This window comes from Mya arenaria, chromosome 2 (genome assembly GCF_026914265.1).
Source record: "Mya arenaria isolate MELC-2E11 chromosome 2, ASM2691426v1".
NCBI classification, from domain to species: Eukaryota; Metazoa; Mollusca; class Bivalvia; order Myida; family Myidae; genus Mya; species Mya arenaria.
The window spans coordinates 46,432,699-46,450,753 of record NC_069123.1 but is presented as its reverse complement, the minus strand read 5'-3'; the positions used below and the strand labels follow the sequence as shown (position 1 = coordinate 46,450,753).

The window sequence follows — 18,055 nt, the reverse complement described above, 5'->3', positions numbered from 1 at the left end:
AACCCTCCTGTCCAGCTTGGTGACCACAAACCAAACTCACATTCGCCCGACTAGGTGGAGATCAACATGAGCAACATTCAGATCAACTTGATTACTTTTTCAAATAGGTGTAACATTTTCTTTCATTATTCAAGTCAAGGTCTTTAAACGGCTCAGCCAGTGGATTTGAAAGTATATGGTTTACAGGGGAGTAAAATAGGATTTTATAAAAGCCCTAATTTAATGTTCAATATCATATCATTTCATATATGGCTACTTTTTATGTGCATATAAAAGAACATACCGGTATGCATTACAATTTGGTCTCTTTGTTGCATAACCTGCTGTTCATTTACTAATGGGTATTAAAATCTAGACATTGTTCCACATCTGTTTTGAAGTAAACAAATGCATTATATTATAAATAATGTTTAAAGCAAATATTAAGAAGGCGTGATTTACATGATCATCCCAGACATTGTTCAACCTTTTGGTTTTGTGATTCACTTATACTGCAAAGCTGAAGAGATACCACAAGTTACCACTTTCTTAAAGCTGAAGTAGTTGAGATTATTTCCTTCATAACTAGACCAAGATGTTTCTTTTAAGGCGGCATTTTCTGGTCATTGGGCAGCTTTTCATTGAAGATAAGTCACTAAAGAGATGTGTGTGTTTGCAACTGTCATTCTATTGGTTATTCTGACATGATGTTATTGGAGTTTATTAGGAATCAGAATAGTTTCTGATCTATTTACACTTATCTTAATTAATCTATTATATCAAGGGGGAAAAAAGCTTTCCAATACAATTTTACACTGGTGAGTGAACATCTGAATCATTGAATTAGGTCAAGTGTTTCTTGTCACATCCCAGTATGTGTCAGATCCAATTATTTTTTGCGGCTTTTCTGTCCTATGTAATTGTAACACATTAATGTAAGTATTTAAGATAATCAGTTTTCCGAGGATATTGTCCTGAGCCTATCCTGTCTGTGAGTGTGGTAGATTAATGTATATCTGGTGCCATGACCGGCGGTGACAGAGTCATCTTGGCTCCTGCTGGGTATGACCATAAACTCTCGTACTTCTCTAGTGCTGGTTTGGTCAGCCTACCCTAGGCTTTATGGGGGATTGAGAGAGGAATCAATAACTGGATTCTTCTCACATTTCTATGCTTTGCATGAGATATTTGATAAATATTGTTAGTAACACTGCAGTTGTTTTAATGAAGAACAATAATAATGTGTCCACTACATAAAGCTGAGAAAGATAAGTTGATTTAGAGCTGCCTGCCTGCCTGCCTGGCTGTCTGTTTAGATATCACTCACCTGATGCCAAAAGATGTTATTGTGCCATTTTTGACTTAATTGACCATCTGACAGACAGACAGAATCATTCTGCAGTACTCCTGGATGCATATAGTAAACTAATAAAGAATCGTCATGGAAATCGCTTTATTTTGCTGCAGGCTTTCATTGAGGTATAATTTATGGTTATGGAACTAGTTTCATGTTCTGTTCCTGTCTAAATGGGCTAATTTTGAATCCCACCAGATTTCTTGATGTGGACGGTTTAGGTTTCAGGTGACAAACGTCCATTATGCCATAAGTACACATGGTTGGAGATAAAGTGGTGCACTTTAGATCACCACGGGCAGCGTGTTCGTCAGAGTTTTCAGTTTTTTTCCTTTTTATTTTCTGATTTCCATTTTAAAATAACTTTCATTAAAGAAGCACCATCTCAGCAATGCTTTCAGGAGTTCAATTTTGTTTGTTTGATGAATATAAAAAATGTTATAAGGAGTGATTTTCATTTCTATTTTTGTGATGTTAACTTATGCAATGATGTTAAAGTTCCATGTAAAATGTAGTAAAAACTAAAAATAACAAATAATATCCTTTTTGAAATAGTTCTATTTTCTGTAGAAAATGTTATTCAGTAAATCGCAGAATGTCACTAAACGCTGTTTTCTATCCCCAGTGAACAAAAAATATCAATACTTAATAGTTCATAGTACTAATGTTTTTAAGATTCTCATTAAAAAAACAATGCCTTCGTTTTTATCCACATTGTCTGCATGCAAAATAATGTTGGACATATATACGTATCAAGTTCTAGCACTGCAGCTCAAATATTTCTTGAGACTCTTTTGTGGTAAAAATGTTTGCTAATTAAAATGATCCTTTTAATTCTTTAATAAATGGAGAGTCTTTTTATGAAGGTTTCTTTCAGATAATATGTTTACTACAGGTTGAAGCAATGAATTTCCTTTCCAAGAGTTTGTATGGATTATATTCCTATTTTGATTGCAGTGTTCAAAGCTACTGGCAGATGTGAATGTGATCCAGTTTTACCCGAGCAAGTTTGTCCTCATCACCGACATTCTTGATACATTTGGTAAGGTTGCAAGTAACCTTTGAATGTCTCTTTCTATAATTATCAATGAAATCATGACTATCCACTCAAGACATTACAGTTCATGGTTTCTAAGAGCACCTAGTATGATGTTCTGAAAGGACCTTTCAGCCACTTAAAGATACAAACGCTGAATGCACATACTTTATACAGTGAAAACGTTCGGCAGGAATTTGAAGTTGCCTTATATGGCAAGTGGCCTTTTAGAAAAAAGGGGCCCTCCGACCAGTTTTTTACTGCAACTATAACTTCTTGTCCTTATGTAATGTTTAACATCAATGACTTTTTTAATTTTTGTGCCCACAGGTAAGCTGGTGTATGGCAGACTCTTGGAGAAGGCCCAGTACTACCCTCCCGGCAGTGGTGTACCTGTTAAACTACCAGGTATGTATAAGGCCCCCACAGAACAGAACAGTTCAGCACTGTCTCTGTGACAGCTCTTGTTAATGTCATGTTTCCATACTCTCTTGAGTTCTGTCCGGATTAAGTGAGCCTTGGCATCATTAGGTTTAACAGCTCTTTTTTCTTTATTTCATCAGTATAAACCCAAACTCGACTTTTGAATATGATTATGACTAAACTCCTGTTTTCCCTCCCCAGCAAACTTTACGCCAGACCAGGTTCCAGATTCAGCAAAGGAGACATGCAGAAACTGGTTCTTCAAGATTGCTTCCATCAGGGAGCTCATCCCACGCTTCTATGTGGAGGCAGCCATCATGAAATGCTACAGCTTCCTGAATCCCGGGTACACAGAAATAGCAGTTATTTCATAATAAATGTGAAAAAATAAGTCTTTAGACTGTCAAGGTCATTTTAAGTTGATGATGATCTAATCTTTAGGTCATATGGAACAGAAAAAAATAATGCATATGATTAATATTCACTATTTCAAAGGAGGTAAATTGGTTTGCAAATATTGGTCTGTCTGTTGGTCAGTTTGTTGCATGGTTGGTTGGTCAGCAGTGCCAGGTAGAATGATACAATTACTTCAGCGTTAGAATAGTTTGACCTAGGACTCTGAAATTACTAGTTCTCTTAGACCATTAGATGCACCCCATTATTTTTGAATAAGTCAATGCCAATGATGCTTGAAATCTTTGCTCACACAATGTTTGAAAAGTCCATTCACTTATGACAATAGAAATGTATCAGTAGATTGTACTTAACTATGCTTAAGGGCAAAGATCAAGATCACTTTAAACCATGTAGTAAGTTCATAGTAAATTTTCTTTGAAATACTCTGCATACACTCAAGAATGGTTTGATTTAGGGACATTAAACTTGCAGGATATACTTAACTAGCAGGATATACTTAGTAGATGATTTTTATTGTTTTTAGAGTCAGTTGGTCAAGGTCAATGCATTTTTTTTAAATACCTGAATTTAATCTAGCACATGTATTTGACAAAGCTGCACTTATTGTGCAAAATATTTTTAAAACATTTCTTTTTCCTACTGGTTATTGACCTGTGTGTTTGTGTATGTTACAGGGAGTATGCGGCTGCACTGCGACGGCTCTCTTTGATGATCCGGGGAATGGGAGATCCTCTTGTTTCCCTCTATGCCAAGTGCTTCCTCAGCAGGGTATGTTACATGTCCCTCTGTGTAAAGTGCTTTCTCATTAGGGTACTATGTTACATGTCATTCTACGCCAAATGCTTCCTTAGTAGGGTATGTTACATGTCCTTCTATACCAATTGCTTCCTCAAATGGGCATGTTACATGTCCTTCTATACCAAGTGCTTCCTCAGTAGGGTATGTTACATGTCTTTCTATACCAAGTGCTTCCTCAGTAGGGTATGTTACATGTCCTTCTATACCAAGTGCTTCCTCATTAGGGTATGTTACATGTCCTTCTATACCAAGTGCTTCCTCATTAGGGTATGTTACATGTCCTTCTATACCAAGTGCTTCCTCATTAGGGTATGTTACATGTCCCTCTATACCAAGTGCTTCCTCATTAGGGTATGTTACATGTCCTTCTATAACAAGTGCTTCCTCATTAGGGTATGTTACATGTCCCTCTATACCAAGTGCTTCCTCATTAGGGTATGTTACATGTCCTTCTATACCAAGTGCTTCCTCAGTAGGGTATGTTACATGTCCTTCTATACCAAGTGCTTCCTCAGTAGGGTATGTTACATGTCCTTCTATATCAAGTGCTTCCTCAGTAGGGTATGTTACATGTCCTTCTATACCAAGTGCTTCCTCAGTAGGGTATGTTACATGTCCTTCTATGCCAAATGCTTCCTCAGTAGGGTATGTTACATGTCCTTCTATGCCAAATGCTTCCTCAGTAGGGTATGTTACATGTCCTTCTATACCAAGTGCTTCCTCAGTAGGATATGTTACATGTCCTTCTATACCAAGTGCTTCCTCAGTAGGATATGTTACATGTCCTTCTATACCAAGTGCTTCCTCAGTAGGGTATGTTACATGTCCCTCTATGCCAAGTGCTTCCTCATTAGGGTATGTTACATGTCCCTCTATGCCAAGTGCTTCCTCAGTAGGGTATGTTACATGTCCTTCTATGCCAAATGCTTCCTCAGTAGGGTATGTTACATGTCCTTCTATGCCAAATGCTTCCTCAGTAGGGTATGTTACATGTCCTTCTATACCAAGTACTTCCTCAGTAGGGTATGTTACATGTCCTTCTATACCAAATGCTTCCTCTGTAGGGTATGTTACATGTTCTTCTATCCCAAGTGCTTCCTCAGTAGGGTATGTTACATGTCCTTCTATACCAAGTACTTCCTCAGTAGGGTATGTTACATGTCCTTCTATGCCAAATGCTTCCTCTGTAGGGTATGTTACATGTTCTTCTATCCCAAGTGCTTCCTCAGTAGGGTATGTTACATGTCCTTCTATACCAAGTACTTCCTCAGTAGGGTATGTTACATGTCCTTCTATAGCAAGTACTTCCTCTGTAGGGTATGTTACATGTCCTTCTATAGCAAGTACTTCCTCAGTAGGGTATGTTACATGTCCTTCTATGCCAAATGCTTCCTCAGTAGGGTATGTTACATGTCCTTCTATGCCAAATGCTTCCTCAGTAGGGTATGTTACATGTCCTTCTATGCCAAATGCTTCCTCAGTAGGGTATGTTACATGTCCTTCTATACCAAGTACTTCCTCAGTAGGGTATGTTACATGTCCTTCTATACCAAGTACTTCCTCAGTAGGGTATGTTACATGTCCTTCTATACCAAGTACTTCCTCATTAGGGTATGTTACATGTCCTTCTATATCAAGTACTTCCTCTGTAGGGTATGTTACATGTCCTTCTATATCAAGTACTTCCTCAGTAGGGTATGTTACATGTCCTTCTATAGCAAGTGCTTCCTTAGTAGGGTATGTTACATGTCACTCTATACCAAGTGCTTCCTCAGTAGGGTATGTTACATGTCCTTCTATCCCAAGTACTTCCTCAGTAGGGTATGTTACATGTCCTTCTATACCAAGTACTTCCTCAGTAGGGTATGTTACATGTTCTTCTATACCAAGTGCTTCCTCATTAGGGTATGTTACATGTCCTTCTATATCAAGTACTTCCTCTGTAGGGTATGTTACATGTCCTTCTATACCAAGTACTTCCTCATTAGGGTATGTTACATGTCCTTCTATACCAAGTGCTTCCTCAGTAGGGTATGTTACATGTCCTTCTATATCAAGTGCTTCCTCAGTAGGGTATGTTACATGTCCTTCTATAGCAAGTGCTTCCTTAGTAGGGTATGTTACATGTCACTCTATACCAAGTGCTTCCTCAGTAGGGTATGTTACATGTCACTCTATACCAAGTGCTTCCTCAAAAAGGTATGTTACATGTCCTTCTATACCAACTGCTTCCTCAGTAGGGTATGTTACATGTACTTCTATACCAAATGCTTCCTCAGTAGGGTATGTTACATGTCCTTCTATACCAAATGCTTCCTCATTAGGGTATGTAACATGTCCTTCTATACCAAATGCTTCCTCATTAGGATATGTTACATGTCCCTCTATACCAAATGCTTTTTCAGTAGGGTATGTTACATGTCCTTCTATACCAAGTGCTTCCTCAAAAGGGTATGTTACTCATACATGCCATATTTTCTTGAGACCATTCAGGGGGATTTGTTCAGAAAGGCTGAAAATTCAGGGGGATTTTGGTAGCATTCAGGGGGATTTTTTAGCAGATTTAAGTTGGCGAAATTTCAAAGTATTTTTAGCCGCAAGTACGAAAAAAATGTATTCACATATATATTTTGCTATGAAAACCTCTAACTTTTTTAATATGCAGAATAATTTAATGTCATGATTTATCATATTCTTATGATACTGTCATGTCATACTGTAATACTGTAAATTAAATTTAACTTCCTCCAGTCACTTGTTGTTAAGGTTTCCTTTTGTCATTTATCAAACCTTTTTTAAACAGTCATTTCACCCTTGCAGAGTTGTTTCTTTACATTTAGTTTCACTCACATACTGTGGTTGCACTTTATCATTATTGCCTGATGTAAAATATTCACCAAAAAATCTGGGGGATTTTTATCTCCTGCTGGGAGACCGGGGGTGGGGTATTGAAATTCGAGGGGATTTTTCCCCTGCTGGGGGATATGGCATGTATGATGTTTACTTGTCCTTCTTTACCAAATGCTTGAATGGTTATTTTTAGCAAGGTAAACAGTATGAAAAAGGATTTAGTTTAAAGTGTGAAGGCTTAGTTGGAAACTGGAAAAACCAACATGTACCTAAGCACACTGGTGTAGATATTTTTATATGCGGCACTGACATTAAGATGAGCAATCTTTGTGTGGGTGATTGTTTTACATATTTCCGGGGGATGTGATGATTGTCTTACATAATTGTTCTCTTGTTTCCTAAAGCCTCCCAGTGTCAAGATAGTAAAATGAATATGTCTTCTACAAATCTGGGAGAGGTTTAATTACAGGAGCATAAAAATGATGGTTAAGACAGAAAAGCTTTTCTGATGTCATGTAAATGTTTTTTTTCTGCTGCAAGTTATCCCAGTTCAGTCATTACTTTATGATTCCAAAGGAATTTATTTTGGTGAGTGAACTAAATGTCACTCTGAATGTTTTTAAAGATAAAAAAAATGAACATCATGCCATAGTTCCAGGATGTGATGAACATCATGTCATACAAGTATGTGACATAAATCAGAGATTCAGCTTAAAGGGACTTAACACCAGATCAAACAATTGCAAGAAAAAAAGAAAATTGTAAAAAACTTACATAAAATTGATATATTTTGTACAACACAATGTATCTTACTTTCTGATATATCAAATCGCTTAGGAAACATGCATCTTTCACAGTTTTGCGTATTTTTCCAATTCAAAATTTACTGGGTTTGTCTACCACGTAAATACCAGTAAATTTATAAAAATAGTGTTGGTATTTGTATCTGTACTAATCAAGTGACTTTCACAAGCTAAATATACACACTATAAACTGGGATACCGTTATGCGCTATTTTAAACAGGTAAACTTAGCTGAGACAGCAATAAAATATTTAATCATGTAAAGTGATGTACTATACTGGCCCTCATTATAACTAGCTTATATTGACAATTCTAGGGTTGTTTTGAGGAAATACTGTATTTGCAGATTTTTGGACAATCTGGTGTCTAGTCTCTTTAAGATCATCATATTTGTTCTTGAACTGACTGCACTTTTCAGACAATAGACATACTCTCCCCTCAAAGCAAGGACCAGGGATAGTTTAGGAGTGATTCTGCATTAGAAATCTGTATTGTTTTTTATTACACTTAATAAAATGTTTGTTTATGGTTTCTTGACCTTTTCTATTTTTTCAGCCCAAACCTATTTTTTTAATGCCATCAGACATTTGTTTTTCTGACCGATAATGTATGGCTCCTTTTGTGTTCATCTTTCTGGTATGGTAGTTTGTAAGTACATTTTCTTTAAAGGGCTCTTTTGTTAATATAAACCCAGACAAAATGATGTGGGTTTGAAATGTCGCAATAATATATAGACACAGCTCTTTCAGGGTTCCCAATTGGTTTCGGATGAACCGTCTCAAATAGTAAAGTAACTGAGTTGAACTGGTCCAATTGCCTTTTTGAACCGTCCAGTTTGATCGACAGTTCTTATTAGGAACACTGCTTTACCTAGAAATTATGAAAACAAATTCTGACCTACCTATCCAATTGGTGGGCAGTGAAATCACTTACAAACAATAATATTTCTTTTGCATTAATAAATGAAAAGTTTTGTAACATTGCTATTGTGTGTGATTTTCAGATTGGAATAGCAGTTGCACCGAACATTCGTGACCATTTACAGCCGATGTTTGAAGACTTTCTCTCAACCTTCCCTCAGGTAGCCATTCATATTTTTTTTTGTTCAGCTTTGTCTTTGTTTTTATTCACCATTTCATATTCATTCAGTTTAAATACCATACCAGATATCTTCTTATTTTATGTGTATATATTTTTCAAACAACAGACACAAAGATTTCAGCCCTTGATTTGCGTTGCATAAGTATTAAGTAAAAGGTTAATGGAAAGAAAAATAAATCATGTATTTTTTTATAAAGAAAGGAGTATTTGTGAGCGATATGGTATTCCTACAAAAGCTGATCTAGTATTGCAGTTTACAGAAATGCTTTGGGTGCATTAGGGGGACACAGAGGGTATTCAGAGATGATAGCTGATAATATGGGTGCATTAGGGGGACACAGAGGGTATTCAGAGATGATAGCTGATAATATGGGTGCATTAGGGGGACACAGAGGGTATTCAGAGATGATAGCTAATAAAATGGGTGCATTAGGGGGACACAGAGGGTATTCAGAGATGATAGCTGATAATATGGGTGCATTAGGGGGACACAGAGGGTATTCAGAGATGATAGCTGATAATATGGGTGCATTAAAGGTTTTAAAGGGAATTGATTGGATTTTTTAACAATGAGCTGTTTTAGAATACAAGCTTAATTCTTTCTTTGTCATCTTAGTGAGCGAGTAAAAGTTTTTTTATTTTCATTGAAAGTAAAGAACATACCAAAAAACTTCAACATAAAACAGCTGAGATCCCCCTGCCTGTTGTCCTGCAGGTGAGTGGCGACAGTGTACAGAACACGCTGGCCATTCAGAAGCTGGAGATGCCGCGCTACCTGACCCTCTTCTCCCCAGGCCTCGACTGGCTCCTGCAGTGCATCGCAAACAAAGCCCCTGACACCACTCTCACAGACATACTTCACAAGTCACGGGAGAAATGCAACAGGTACATCTATTGTATTGCTAATTAAAGCTGTCTTTAAAACAGGGCTGTTCTTTGATATAGCTTACAAGTAGCAGGTTGGTGTATAACCAAAGTAAGATATTGACATGTACATCTTATCAAAGGGTAAAATAAGTTCTGCTGGGCACATAAGATTGTTGATGTGATTTCAGTGCATTGTTGCTGAATTCGCTGATCTCAGCGTTCAAGCCGGAGTACATCGCGTCCCGCGTGATGGAGTTTATCGAGATGATCAAGGAGTGTGAGGAGACAGGTTTTCCCAAGGTGACCAGTTTATACCAATATAATTCTATCTTGATTTTGATAAAAATTTTGATGGCCTTTCAAGTTCTTGATAGTGGTTTCAATTATGGACCACACTGGAAATTCTTGAGTTTGTGACAGACACCTCCACAATGACCCCTACCCAGGCTTGTTATACTAGGCATAAGAGAGGTGAGTGTGTTCTTGTGGTATAGGTCTCAACCTAGCATCCAAGATGTTATGGGTTGGATCCACACAAGGGTGAGAGTGTTCTTGTGGTATAGGTCTCAACCTAGCACCCAAGATGTTGTGGGTTGGTTCCACACAAGGGTGAGAGTGTTTTTGTGGTATAGATCTCAACCTAGCACCCAAGATGTTGTGGGTTGGTTCCACACAAGGGTGAGAGTGTTTTTGTGGTATAGGTCTCAACCTAGCACCCAAGATGTTGTGGGTTGGATCCACACAAGGGTGAGAGTGTTCTTGTGGTATAGGTCTCAACCTAGCACCCAAGATGTTGTGGGTTGGTTCCACACAAGGGTGAGAGTGTTTTTGTGGTATAGATCTCAACCTAGCACCCAAGATGTTGTGGGTTGGTTCCACACAAGGGTGAGAGTGTTCTTGTGGTATAGGTCTCAACCTAGCACCCAAGATGTTGTGGGTTGGATCCACACAACACAAGGGTGAGAGTGTTCTTGTGGTATAGGTCTCAACCTAGCACCCAAGATGTTGTGGGTTGGATCCACACAAGGGTGAGAGTGTTCTTGTGGTATAGGTCTCAACCTAGCATCCAAGATGTTGTGGGTTGGTTCCACACAAGGGTGAGAGTGTTCTTGTGGTATAGGTCTCAACCTAGCACCCAAGATGTTGTGGGTTGGTTCCACACAAGGGTGGGAGTGTTCTTGTGGTATAGGTCTCAACCTAGCACCCAAGATGTTGTGGGTTGGTTCCACACAAGGGTGAGAGTGTTCTTGTGGTATAGGTCTCAACCTAGCACCCAAGATGTTGTGGGTTGGATCCACACAAGGATGAGAGTGTTCTTGTGGTATAGGTCTCAACCTAGCACCCAAGATGTTGTGGGTTGGATCCACACAAGGGTGGGAGTGTTCTTGTGGTATAGGTCTCAACCTAGCACCCAAGAGGTTGTGGGTTGGTTCCACACAAGGGTGAGAGTGTTCTTGTGGTATAGGTCTCAACCTAGCACCCAAGATGTTGTGGGTTGGTTCCACACAAGGGTGAGAGTGTTCTTGTGGTATAGGTCTCAACCTAGCACCCAAGATGTTGTGGGTTGGATCCACACAAGGATGAGAGTGTTCTTGTGGTATAGGTCTCAACCTAGCACCCAAGATGTTGTGGGTTGGATCCACACAAGGGTGGGAGTGTTCTTGTGGTATAGGTCTCAACCTAGCACCCAAGATGTTGTGGGTTGGTTCCACACAAGGGTGAGAGTGTTCTTGTGGTATAGGTCTCAACCTAGCACCCAAGATGTTGTGGGTTGGATCCACACAAGGGTGGGAGTGTTCTTGTGGTATAGGTCTCAACCTAGCACCCAAGATGTTGTGGGTTGGATCCACACAAGGGTGAGAGTGTTCTTGTGGTATAGGTCTCAACCTAGCATCCAAGATGTTGTGGGTTGGTTCCACACAAGGGTGGGAGTGTTCTTGTGGTATAGGTCTCAACCTAGCATCCAAGATGTTGTGGGTTGGTTCCACACAAGGGTGAGAGTGTTCTTGTGGTATAGGTCTCAACCTAGCACCCAAGATGTTGTGGGTTGGATCCACACAAGGATGAGAGTGTTCTTGTGGTATAGGTCTCAACCTAGCACCCAAGATGTTGTGGGTTGGATCCACACAAGGGTGGGAGTGTTCTTGTGGTATAGGTCTCAACCTAGCACCCAAGAGGTTGTGGGTTGGTTCCACACAAGGGTGAGAGTGTTCTTGTGGTATAGGTCTCAACCTAGCACCCAAGATGTTGTGGGTTGGTTCCACACAAGGGTGAGAGTGTTCTTGTGGTATAGGTCTCAACCTAGCACCCAAGATGTTGTGGGTTGGATCCACACAAGGATGAGAGTGTTCTTGTGGTATAGGTCTCAACCTAGCACCCAAGATGTTGTGGGTTGGATCCACACAAGGGTGGGAGTGTTCTTGTGGTATAGGTCTCAACCTAGCACCCAAGATGTTGTGGGTTGGTTCCACACAAGGGTGAGAGTGTTCTTGTGGTATAGGTCTCAACCTAGCACCCAAGATGTTGTGGGTTGGATCCACACAAGGGTGGGAGTGTTCTTGTGGTATAGGTCTCAACCTAGCACCCAAGATGTTGTGGGTTGGACCCACACAAGGGTGAGAGTGTTCTTGTGGTATAGGTCTCAACCTAGCACCCAAGATGTTGTGGGTTGGACCCACACAAGGGTGAGAGTGTTCTTGTGGTATAGGTCTCAACCTAGCACCCAAGATGTTGTGGGTTGGATCCACACAAGGGTGGGAGTGTTCTTGTGGTATAGGTCTCAACCTAGCACCCAAGATGTTGTGGGTTGGACCCACACAAGGGTGAGAGTGTTCTTGTGGTATAGGTCTCAACCTAGCACCCAAGAGGTTGTGGGTTGGTTCCACACAAGGGTGAGAGTGTTCTTGTGGTATAGGTCTCAACCTAGCATCCAAGATGTTGTGGGTTGGTTCCACACAAGGGTGGGAGTGTTCTTGTGGTATAGGTCTCAACCTAGCATCCAAGATGTTGTGGGTTGGTTCCACACAAGGGTGAGAGTGTTCTTGTGGTATAGGTCTCAACCTAGCACCCAAGATGTTGTGGGTTGGATCCACACAAGGATGAGAGTGTTCTTGTGGTATAGGTCTCAACCTAGCACCCAAGATGTTGTGGGTTGGATCCACACAAGGGTGGGAGTGTTCTTGTGGTATAGGTCTCAACCTAGCACCCAAGAGGTTGTGGGTTGGTTCCACACAAGGGTGAGAGTGTTCTTGTGGTATAGGTCTCAACCTAGCACCCAAGATGTTGTGGGTTGGTTCCACACAAGGGTGAGAGTGTTCTTGTGGTATAGGTCTCAACCTAGCACCCAAGATGTTGTGGGTTGGATCCACACAAGGATGAGAGTGTTCTTGTGGTATAGGTCTCAACCTAGCACCCAAGATGTTGTGGGTTGGATCCACACAAGGGTGGGAGTGTTCTTGTGGTATAGGTCTCAACCTAGCACCCAAGATGTTGTGGGTTGGTTCCACACAAGGGTGAGAGTGTTCTTGTGGTATAGGTCTCAACCTAGCACCCAAGATGTTGTGGGTTGGATCCACACAAGGGTGGGAGTGTTCTTGTGGTATAGGTCTCAACCTAGCACCCAAGATGTTGTGGGTTGGACCCACACAAGGGTGAGAGTGTTCTTGTGGTATAGGTCTCAACCTAGCACCCAAGATGTTGTGGGTTGGACCCACACAAGGGTGAGAGTGTTCTTGTGGTATAGGTCTCAACCTAGCACCCAAGATGTTGTGGGTTGGATCCACACAAGGGTGGGAGTGTTCTTGTGGTATAGGTCTCAACCTAGCACCCAAGATGTTGTGGGTTGGACCCACACAAGGGTGAGAGTGTTCTTGTGGTATAGGTCTCAACCTAGCACCCAAGAGGTTGTGGGTTGGTTCCACACAAGGGTGAGAGTGTTTTTGTGGTATAGGTCTCAACCTAGCACCCAAGATGTTGTGGGTTGGTTCCACACAAGGGTGAGAGTGTTCTTGTGGTATAGGTCTCAACCTAGCACCCAAGATGTTGTGGGTTGGTTCCACACAAGGGTGAGAGTGTTCTTGTGGTATAGGTCTCAACCTAGCACCCAAGATGTTGTGGGTTGGTTCCACACAAGGGTGAGAGTGTTCTTGTGGTATAGGTCTCAACCTAGCACCCAAGATGTTGTGGTTCGGATCCACACAAGGGTGAGAGTGTTCTTGTGGTATAGGTCTCAACCTAGCATCCAAGATGTTGTGGGTTGGATCCACACAACACAAGGGTGAGAGTGTTCTTGTGGTATAGGTCTCAACCTAGCACCCCAAGATGTTGTGGGTTGGTTCCACACAAGGGTGAGAGTGTTTTTGTGGTATAGGTCTCAACCTAGCACCCAAGATGTTGTGGGTTGGTTCCACACAAGGGTGAGAGTGTTCTTGTGGTATAGGTCTCAACCTAGCACCCAAGATGTTGTGGGTTGGATCCACACAAGGGTGGGAGTGTTCTTGTGGTATAGGTCTCAACCTAGCACCCAAGATGTTGTGGGTTGGTTCCACACAAGGGTGATAGTGTTCTTGTGGTATAGGTCTCAACCTAGCACCCAAGATGTTGTGGGTTGGACCCACACAAGGGTGAAAGTGTTCTTGTGGTATAGGTCTCAACCTAGCATCCAAGATGTTGTGGGTTGGACCCACACAAGGGTGAGAGTGTTCTTGTGGTATAGGTCTCAACCTAGCACCCAAGATGTTGTGGGTTGGATCCACACAAGGATGAGAGTGTTCTTGTGGTATAGGTCTCAACCTAGCACCCAAGATGTTGTGGGTTGGATCCACACAAGGGTGGGAGTGTTCTTGTGGTATAGGTCTCAACCTAGCACCCAAGAGGTTGTGGGTTTGATCTTGACCAGGGTGAGAGTTGACTAGAAGTCTATGTGTCAGCCCGCCACCCTGAAGTTGTGGGCTTAACATGTAAGTAACCTGTAGCCGACATTGCGATCTTCACAATTTTATATTTTACATCACCAATAATTCACGAAAGCTGTCATTCTCTAAAAATTGTTAATTTAAACTTTTTATCTAGGTCCCGACCACTTTGGATTAACGGTGTTTAATTAATTTAAAACTGTCTCACATTCTGGACCAAAGGCGAGCGCATTACTGATTTTATGAACTTCTTGTACTACTGGTAAAGTTACCTAGTTTAGGGTAATACCTGACCTATCTCCATAGATTCATGGAAACATTAAGTTGTGGAGAAGTGGTTAATGGATAGACTTAACAATATCCCTTCCAGAGTGTTCAGCTCGAGGCTGTAGATGGCTTGTTTACACCACTTACTAAATAGTGTTATATTTTTTATTTTTTATTCCTTATCTCCTGAAGCAATTATTATTTGAGGGAACAATATTGATTTGTACACCCAGGCATTATCTGAAGTATATACTTCAGTACAACTGCTAGATTAAATAGGAAACATGCTTTAAGTTAAAGAAGAATTTTTATTAAAAAGTTCTATGAAGTCTTTCTGAGATGATGACATGAACTCCATACAGCCTCTTTTAGGGTTTTGCTCCATTTTCTCCTTCCATTTTGTCTTGCATAAGTTTATTACTCGATTTTTGCTGTCATGCCGTAATGTTAATTTCACAAGTTCAAAAAGTTCATGAGATAATGAATGTAGTCTCAGTTATCAGTAATTGCTTCATGTTACGACATACAGGATTGCTGTGTGTCATATTTTGTAATAACCAGGAAAATACAATGACATGAAAAGTCTGGCTCATACTTAAATGGAAGATCACCATAGATGATATTGCTTGTGGATAAAAGTTGATTGTAGTAGAAACTGTTTTGGAGATAAAGCTTGATGACAGTTAAGTCTAATCTGGTTTATTTTGTCTACCTAACAAAATGCCAACCTTTCCTCTGTAAATTATTTTTAATCCCACACCACATAGTAGTTGGAGGATCTTTGATTGCCTTCCATCCTTAAATCCTGCTGTCCATCCATTCATGAAATTTGTGTGCCCCTCCATATCTCCTATGTCAATGGAATGTTCTACCAAAGGTCAAGTTTCATGCACACAGTCAAGGATTTTAGCCTTGCATAATATGTTCACTACATACTTGTATCTCCTAAATTTGTGAAAGGAGCTTTATAATACTTGGTTCTCATGTTTACCCATAAAGGGTCAAGGTCACTATTACCAAAAATAGAAAAATGGTTAGTACTGACTAACTTAACTTAGAAATGACATATCTTGATTAAACATAGTATGTAGAAGGAGTTTATGGAGACCTTTCATGGGGTTGCATTTGGGGCCCCTTGGGTTGTGGTCACTCTTACTTAAAATAGAAAAACTGTTATAGCTGAAATAGGAGTTGACATGTCTTGACCAAACTTCATATATGGGAAGAGACCTGCATTGGACTGCATTGGGGGCCCCTAGGGTCAAGGTCACTGCTACTAGAAATAGAAAAATTGAACATGTGGGTTGGATGAGGATGTTGGGTTGGATTTTGGGCTCGTGGGGTCAATTTCAAGATGACTGTTTCCAAAAACGGAAAAACGGTTAAACCCGAATAATTTTAATTTGGGATTGACATATCCTGACTTAACTGAGTTTTTCGGAAGAGTTTATGGAGATCTTTTATTTGATTTGATTTGAAGCCCTTTGGGTCAAGGTCAAGGTCACTGTTATTGAAAAAAGAAAAACTGTTGAAACTGAAGAACTTCAGTTAGAGGTTGACATTGATGGCCAAACTTGGTATGTAGGAATAATTTATGGAGAACTGTCACAGGATTTCATTTTAGGTCCCTTGGGCCAAGGTTAACACCACTGCTTCTAAAAATAGAAAAAGAGTTGAAACTGAATCTCATAATGAAGGCTTAAGTTCTTCAGTCAATTATTGAACACAGGTCACTGAAAAAAGAAAAACATGGATGAAACTGAATCTCACATTAAAAGCTGATGCTCTTCTGTCAATCATTGAAAACAAGGTTTCGTTGCATTGTGGCATTTGTTTACATTTTAAATAGATTTTTATTGCTTATGACAGGCACATATTTCATCAATATTGTATTTACTTCTAAGACAAAGTGTGGTATGTACAAGGCAGCTCTTATTCGCTACTTAATTGAGGGGTGTAGTAATCTTTTTGTCTGTCATTTTGTTTGCTTTTCCATTCAGATTATATATCACAATCATATCATACTGTTTTTAAAATATTACTCACACTTAATGGAAATGCAATGTGGTATTCAACGATGTGTTTTTCAAAACACTTGAGTCACAAGGTCAAATGTCATAAATAATAATTGATTCTTCAGCATTGAATAAAGATAAGGTTTTACTTTGCTCACTTCATTACCCAAAAGCACTTATCAAAAAATAACATAATACCCTCACTTTTGTGTGTGAGGGAATATAAATGTCTTGTTGTTTGTTTTCTTGACATGTTCAGATATATGAAATCATTTTGTACATGACTGTTTACCCAAAATCCGTTAAAATAGCTTTCCATTTTATCCTCTTTGTATTTTGTTGATTAAAGCTCTATGCCAATTTCTTTTCGAAATCTTCACCACCTAGTTTCGAGCTAATACTAGTTTTGAGCTAATACTAAGTCAGACTTCACTTTCCTATTTCTAACATAGGCAAAACAACGGGTAGGCAATCATAACTAGAGATTATTTCCTGCACCCTTTCAGCACTTGTTGTTCCGCACCCTGGGAACGTGCCTGGCGATTGCCGACCCGCCTGAAGACAAGAAACTCTCAGTTCTCAATGAGGTCTGGAAACCCATCATGAAACTGAAAACCCCATCAGTAAGTTTGATTTATTTCATCATTTATGGTGCTCAGTTTTCATGCTACAGAAATGTTCATTTGTGATGACAAGATTGTGTCAATACTTAAAATAGTGAAAGGTGTTGAAGAGTTGTACAAACATGTTACATTTCAGTACTTATAGACTTCAACATTTTATAGCACTACTTTCAGCTTCAAAATTCCTTTTTAGTGAATACACTGTAACAAAGTTATTGTACTTAATTAATTTATGATCTATATCATTTGTTATTTTCTGATTGATGTAACATATTAATTCTAGGACTATATTGCCTGTGCTGAGTCATGGATGGAATTCATCGTCAAACATTTTGGGGTATGTAAAATTTCTCAATGAAACAATCTTTACCTAGTTTGTTGATATGATTTTTAATGAGGTTTTCAACAAAAAGGTGAGGGTATCATCAGGCATTTTAGCATCCGTCCGTCCCGCATCACACTGGTGGTTTCCTCTTGTTAACTTTAGCAACTCACATGGATACACACCTCGAGTTGCTTTAGTGGTATATGAGTTCCTGTTACTAAAAATAGAGAAAACGGTTTCTACTCAATAACCTTATTTAGGAGTGTAATATTATAATGAATCTT

The 18,055-nt window shown here is 39.7% G+C and overlaps 1 protein-coding gene across 1 annotated transcript in view; it reads left to right on the top strand.

Annotated features, from left to right (window-relative positions):
* Nucleotides 1-18,055, top strand: part of LOC128225226 (VPS35 endosomal protein-sorting factor-like) — a 42,811-nt gene that overhangs the window by 10,698 nt on the left and 14,058 nt on the right. Inside the window, exons 7-15 of the mRNA XM_052935318.1 lie at nucleotides 2,291-2,380; nucleotides 2,705-2,777; nucleotides 2,994-3,138; nucleotides 3,884-3,977; nucleotides 8,664-8,741; nucleotides 9,477-9,646; nucleotides 9,817-9,928; nucleotides 17,330-17,446; nucleotides 17,730-17,783. Of these exons, the coding sequence (XP_052791278.1) occupies nucleotides 2,291-2,380; nucleotides 2,705-2,777; nucleotides 2,994-3,138; nucleotides 3,884-3,977; nucleotides 8,664-8,741; nucleotides 9,477-9,646; nucleotides 9,817-9,928; nucleotides 17,330-17,446; nucleotides 17,730-17,783 (933 nt within the window). The remainder of the gene's footprint in view (nucleotides 1-2,290; nucleotides 2,381-2,704; nucleotides 2,778-2,993; nucleotides 3,139-3,883; nucleotides 3,978-8,663; nucleotides 8,742-9,476; nucleotides 9,647-9,816; nucleotides 9,929-17,329; nucleotides 17,447-17,729; nucleotides 17,784-18,055) is intronic.